Genomic DNA, 6817 nt, shown 5'->3' with positions numbered 1-6817 from the left:
TCCAACCAAAAAGTGCATATTTTTGAGGGTTTATCCCCTCTAAGCCCTCAGTTGTTTAATAATTATTTTATAAACACATAGTTCCCTGGCATAATTTGCCATAATTTCGTGATTAAAATGATATAGAGGTGCCACACTTTTAAAGAATTAACTCATTGCCTTTGCTCGATCTATTATGGCCCCCTCTCAAATTTAAAAAAATATACAAATTTGAAAAATCACTTACCTATGACCCTTAATTTTCTTTTTTTAAAAATAAGCATTTTAGGTTAGATAATTGCAAAGATCCCTTCTATCCCCCATACTTAGTTTTGTTATTCTATAGAATGGGAAACAATTGCAGCACTTATAACATTTTATGATGCCCCAAATTGCAAAGCATAATGAAATATGGCTCACCATCCACCATGATGTGAAATTTTTCTTATGGTCAACAACTTCATTTTTTATTTCCAAATGATACAGTGTGTTTTCAAGAGGCTTTTTATATCAAATCTATATAAGCAGACGTCCTGATGCATTTAAAGTTAATACAGACAACTCAGAAATCTCCCTAACGCCCTAGCCACAATATACCTGTCAGATTCCCTACCATCTCTAATGACCTCAACTTATGGTCATCGATCATTTGATGGAAATTTCTCTGCCACATCCCTGAAAAAAAAGATGATGGCAAAGAAGAGACAATGCTAGCTAATTGCAGTTTGTCTCCCAGAATATTTTCCCAGAAGCTTTTAATAAGTTCAATGTGTATACTATATTTTACTAGGGGTCATGGTGTATTTAACCAATGAAAATATTAAAAATGAAACAGCGGCCCGGCGCGATGGCTCACGCCTGTAATCCCAGCACATTGGGAGGCCGAGGCAGGCAGATCATGAGGTCAAGAGATAGAGACCATCCTGGCCAACATGGTGAAACCCCGTCTCTACTGAAAATACAAAAATTAGCTGGGCATGGTGGTGCATGCCTGTAGTCCCAGCTACCCAGGAGGCTGAGGCAGGAGAATCACTTGAAACCGGGTGGCGGAGGTTGCAGTGAGCGGAGATCACGCCACTGCACTCCAGCCTGGTGACAGAGTGAGACTCTGTCTCAAAAAAAAAAAAAGAAAAGAAAAAAAAAAGAAACAGCAATTTAATAAATGTCATTTTTTGACATTGAATATTAATAGGTCAATGAGAAAATATTTCTTAATTATATTAGTTGTGTGCCCAGCATTGCCAATATACTATTAAATTTAATTCTATCCAAAGGATTAATATTTGCTACCTAAATTAAAATAGTTAATTGTGTTATGTTTTGTGTTTTCTCAACAGATTGGATTCTTCAAAAGACCACTGAAAAAGAAAATGGAGAAATGAAATATTTTACGAAAGAAAATAATAACAATTATTCAATAATCTATCCTCAGGTTTGCCTCAAATATGTGACAAGAAATGTATAATTCATGACATAGTCATGTAACTATGTAATCCATCAGGGATTCATTACTTGGAAAATGACAGGTCATGCATTATCCAAAAACAATACCAAAAAGACATATTTTATAAAATGACAAAAAATATTTTACATAATTACTCATTTTTGTTGAGTAAGCAAAATTACAAAGTGTTTTTTAAAAAACCTGTACAAATATGTTTATGTATTAAATCACCATCCAAAATATTTAAGGAATATATAAAAAGATTTTTATGATCATAGAAACATCTATTTTCAAAACAATATAAATTAAGCTTTTCCCCTTGATTCCTGTTGGATATCCATGTTCAGCATGACAGTCAGCACTCGTAAATGCCAAGAAAAGAATTACCTGAAAAAGATCATTTCTCCCGATTCAAATGAGAATATTTTCCCTCGGTAGAATCCATATACAATATGGATTGAAAATTAAGTCACGAAGAATACATTTAGCATCTTTGTGTTGGGTTCTATACCTAAAAATTTTCCCTCCCGGCCCAAGGTGATTGGAAAGTACTGCAATTGAGCTAAAATTTTATCTAGGATGGAAAATCAGGATAGTCTCGTTTAAAAACAAGTATATTAAATGGGTTACATTAAGCTTTTACAGAACATGCTTAATTTTGATATTGAGCTCTAAATGCAAAACTCTTTTATACTGAAAAAACACTTAAAGCAGTTTTGTGTGGCATCACAGTGATTTGTCATGAAAAGCCATATATGGAGGACATGCTAAAATGGCTTCTGAATGAAATACGACAGCAGAGAAAGATGCCACTGAAATGCTGAAATTATCTTTGCTGAGCAGCTTTTGAATGCTAAGGGTTCCAGTATGTGACCCAAAGAAGGAGTTGTCTCAACTCCTTGGTACAGGGTTCATTCAAACCCCCAAGCTGTGAGAGTGTGTTTATTTTTAATTTTTTAAAAGGTATTTAATTTCCAACCACATTTCTTATTTTTTTGAAAAGACAATTTTCCATTTCAGTATTACATTTTACCAAGAAGTCACTGCTTTTTAAGTGTGTTGCATCAATATTTAAATAAAATCCCAGAAATGTATTTTAAAGAATTTCAGGTTTGAAAACTCAAACCAACAGAAAGATATCACACCTTTGTATGTGCTTCTTTGTTCTTGAAGTAGTCATTATGGTTCATTGGAATCTACTGTAGCATAAGCTCCTAGGTTGCTCCATTTCTTAGGAAAATAGCAATGAATGAATGTATAGTAGCTGCATGTGTGAACTACTGCTGTAAAGTTTGCTGACATTTCTGCAACAACATTTCTCCATCTGATTTACCAGAACCTGTAACAAGACCAGAACATGTATTTATCCAGAAACTCCTGGGCTCTGCTTTGTTCAAAGAGGAGCAAATCCACATAGAAATTAAATGTTATAAATTTATTTTTTTTCAAACTAATTTCCAAAGAATTTAGCTGAAGACTCAGAGTCAGCCTACCTCTTGACTCTCCACATCTGCATCTAAGATCCTGAAGGCCAAAGGAATGTGCCTGTGGGATGCCAAAGCCATCAGTAGCTGGAAGAAAGAATACCTCTTTCTAGAGGTTTGGTGTCCTCTTGCTGGCCTGTCATTATTTGGAAATACGCGCTTTTGGAATTTCCTTCATTTTCGCTATTTCCAGGTTCAGAAATCATACCTACCACTTGTTCTTTCTTTGCCCAGTAAAATTCAGGGTTTCTCTTATTCAGAGTTACCATGTTGCACACCCCCAGTGCTCAGCCTGCCCAGAAGCCCTGCTCCGATCTCAGCAAGACCTTAGTAGTAAAGCTAACGGATCCATTGAAATTCATACTCAGCATCTATGACTACTAGACAAAGCCCATTTAGTGAACCATGAGTGTGCACTTTTAAACTAAATTGTTAACTGAAAGGGAAAAAATAGAAATGAGGGCATTTTGAAGTTTTCAGAAAAGAGAGGAAGAGCTGTTGGCCAGATCAAAGAGATACTTATAAGCCCGGCACAATTTTTAACATAAGTCATTCATGGCTATTAAGTAAAATATTTCATGAACCAGAAGTCCTGTTTCTCTAATATTATAATTTGTTGAGGTTTGTGTGTGTGTGTGTGTGTGTGTGTGTGTGCATGTGCAGACACATGTACACATATAAATTGAATACAAAAATAGCTCAATAACACCAAAAAACAGTTTACAGAAAATAAACACAAAAGCTATATCTGCAAGACAAGTTTGATTCATCTAGTTTCATATAGTTTCATTTTTATTAATATTTAAGTTTAACTTATAGTTCTGCAATTATTTAAAAAACAAGTACAGAGCGTTTGATTAAAAAAAGTCAACAGATGTTTCAAAACAGCTTTGTACAAATGTTATAAAATGTATTTAATGATTAAGAAATGTACTAGACTCTATCATTTACTTTTAAAACATTTAATTAGAAAAACAGGTGATATTTAAGACTATTTATAAACTTATTGGCTAAATTGCCAAAAAGTTTCTTTTTCTCTAACTTTGGTATTCTAAATAATTGATTATTGCTCCCATTGTAAACTGAACCATGTATGCACTCTCTTTTCTGACCAAAGTACAATGGTATATTGGTACATTATTTAACAACACACTGTCCAGGAGGGAAAAAAAAAAAACAGTCTCTGATTTGTATCATTTGCCAATTTCCATGGTCCAAATATTCTCTCTCCATTTTCAAACTACCAAAGTGACCCTAATCAGCTTACAAAATTCCTGGAAATGTATCTGCCAGCTCTTACCAACCAGTGTGAGCTGACTTCAGCACACCACTGAGACAGATTACATGATAGATAGACAGATGATAGATAGATAGATAGATAGATAGATAGATAGATAGATAGATAGATAGATAGATATAGAGACTGATAGAGAACATGTTGTGTCTATATACATATCCAATGACACACAGTATAATCACGTTTTAAATTATGCCAAAAGTACTGATTATATCAAGCCCAGCAGACATAATGCTACACAGCACCCATTCTTTAATTTTGATTTCTAAAATTATAACCTTCCTTTGATATTAATAAAATGTTATGAACTTGCAGGAGAAGGAAGGAGTTGAAAGAAGGAAAATATAAAGGGTGATCCACAGTGAAAATCAGACCTACACAGCAGCCACAAAAAAATTGTCTCATTTTCCCAAGGAATTCAAAGTCCTGTGAGACACATTACAAAAGATGATACTTTGTAACTATTTTTAACTTCTATGATCCAATTTCAACTTCATTGGTCCAATTTGTCAAACTATTTTCCTGTGAGCACTAGATTCATGGGCAATTTAATCTCTGAATATTTTATGTGTCATAAGTGTGCTTGAAAAGAGGCTTGTAGTAAACAGATATTTTTACAAAATTTGATGCTTCTGCAACCATAATAATTTTATCTATAAATGCATATATACATATATATATATATACACATACACTCACATGCAGATATTTACATATATAGATATTCTCTTTTCCTTTTATAAAATCAAAGTCTAGGCTCAATTGGAAAATGGAAATATTTGCACCAAAAGAAAAAAGTGCCGTTGTTGTGATCAATGGAGTAAAGCTGGGGTATAGCAGAGGCTGGGGAAGGCCTGCCCATGTTCTCTCCAAGGCCACAGCTTGCACACCGTGAATGGTGGCCCCACTGGCTCCATGGAGTGTGCCTTCACACGGGGGAATGTCCTTGTCCAACACGCTGTAATCTACTCCATGGGAACTGACTGTCCTGCTTTTCACAACATTGAGAAACAGGCCCAGAGCCTGTCTCATGTGCCAGGTGCAGTCACATTATTGTTCAAATAAAGTGGCTTTTGACAAATCAGTTTTTCAAAATAGCATCCTATGTACTTTTCATTTCTTCCAACAACCCTCAGGCCCCCTTTTGCCAGTTTTCTCCCCCAGGGGAGATTTTCAAGACTACTGGAGAAAAATCTGTTAATAAAACATTTGCTCTGAGTACCAGCTTCAGTGACTCAATCATTTATACAGGATTTCAGTGTTTTGTTCTGCAGCGGTGTTCTAAAGGGTTCACATAGTATAATGGAGGAGGGACAAAGCAGAATATACTTCCAAGCTGGAACATCTTTAAGACATTTACAAACTGTTATGGGACACTATCAGCAACTACGCCTGGGGAAGCTAGCAGGATTTATCTCTTCAGTGGCCCTCCAAATGCACCCAACAATCGCCAACCTCACCCATGGAAATCATCTAAAAAATGAAAAGAAGGGCCTTAAATTCCTCACATGGATGCTGTATTTATAACTAAAATGTACAGTTTAATTCTAAATAGCAGGCTTTTAAATGCAAACAGCTTCCAGGTGAGTCCTCTGGCTTCCAATCAGACTGCTGATTCTAAACCATTCTCACACAGAATTTCTGAAACCAACACCAGGTATTAATTGTTAACTGCAGTGAAAGGAAACCAAGGCACATTACAAAAGGCTAAATGCTGCTGTTTCTAAGTGGAAGCACTGTTGAACAACACTCTTAGGTGGAATAAGAAAATTAGGGTTAAACTGTAACATTGTAATCGGACGAACAAATCAGCATCTTTGATCCTCAGGTTAAAATTTAATCTTAAATTTAGAAATTCAAAGTAACAGCCTTTAACCATTAACCTTGAGGAAAATGTGAAGTAGCATCTGGAGTCTCTTAAGCCCCAGCCCTGTTGTCCCCTACAGCATCTCCACCCAGCAAGTCCAGTTCCTAACTAATGGGAATGGATCCTTTTCCCATTATAAAGGGCCGATGCTTAACCCTTGAACCCACTACTGTTCTTATGCCCCAAGATCTGCACCTTACATCAGGCACCCGGGAATGCTTCTCATTGAAATTTTATCATACCAAAAAATATGTAAGGGTGACTCATCACTCCTAACTTTGGACTCCTTGCTTTGAGATCAGTATTTTTTTCTCTCTCTTTACATATAGCAAAAGCTTTCCCCAGTAGCTGATGAATTTAGAACTTTATACAAGACTCCCTAGCATTTTCCTCCTCCCACAGGCTGGAGAATTTCAGTGCTATAAGACTGGGCAGTAGGAGCCAGAGCCAATGTGCAGGATCTCTTTTCCTTCTGCCTTCCAGTTGGCTTCTCTTCTCAGCTGCGTGGTGGGGATGATTTGGGGCTTCCTCAGCAAGGCCATTCTCTGCCTTGTGCCCATAGCAGGGCCTTGGGTGGTGACATGTTATCTTTGTTGGTGAGCAGACACTCGGAGATCCTTTAATTATCTGACACACCAGGGAAATCTTGGCAATCAACTAAGGACCTGTGACACTCATAACTATGATTACATTTGGCTTTAGCATATTTCAGGTAATATCTTTATGAAAAAAAGATGAAGTATGGA

General features: G+C 36.1%; 1 protein-coding gene across 1 annotated transcript in view; it reads left to right on the top strand.

Annotated features, from left to right (window-relative positions):
- The window catches only part of ITGA1 (integrin subunit alpha 1), a 175696-nt gene extending 170274 nt beyond the window's left edge, over window positions 1-5422 (top strand). Inside the window, exon 29 of the mRNA XM_003827350.7 lies at window positions 1317-5422. Within this exon, the coding sequence (XP_003827398.1) occupies window positions 1317-1361 (45 nt within the window). The 3' untranslated portion in view covers window positions 1362-5422. The remainder of the gene's footprint in view (window positions 1-1316) is intronic.
- The last annotated feature ends 1395 nt before the right edge of the window (window positions 5423-6817 follow it).

This window comes from Pan paniscus, chromosome 4 (genome assembly GCF_029289425.2).
Source record: "Pan paniscus chromosome 4, NHGRI_mPanPan1-v2.0_pri, whole genome shotgun sequence".
NCBI lineage: Eukaryota > Metazoa > Chordata > Mammalia > Primates > Hominidae > Pan > Pan paniscus.
Note: the sequence above shows the minus strand (reverse complement) of the source record. Positions and strands in the feature narration are given on the sequence as shown.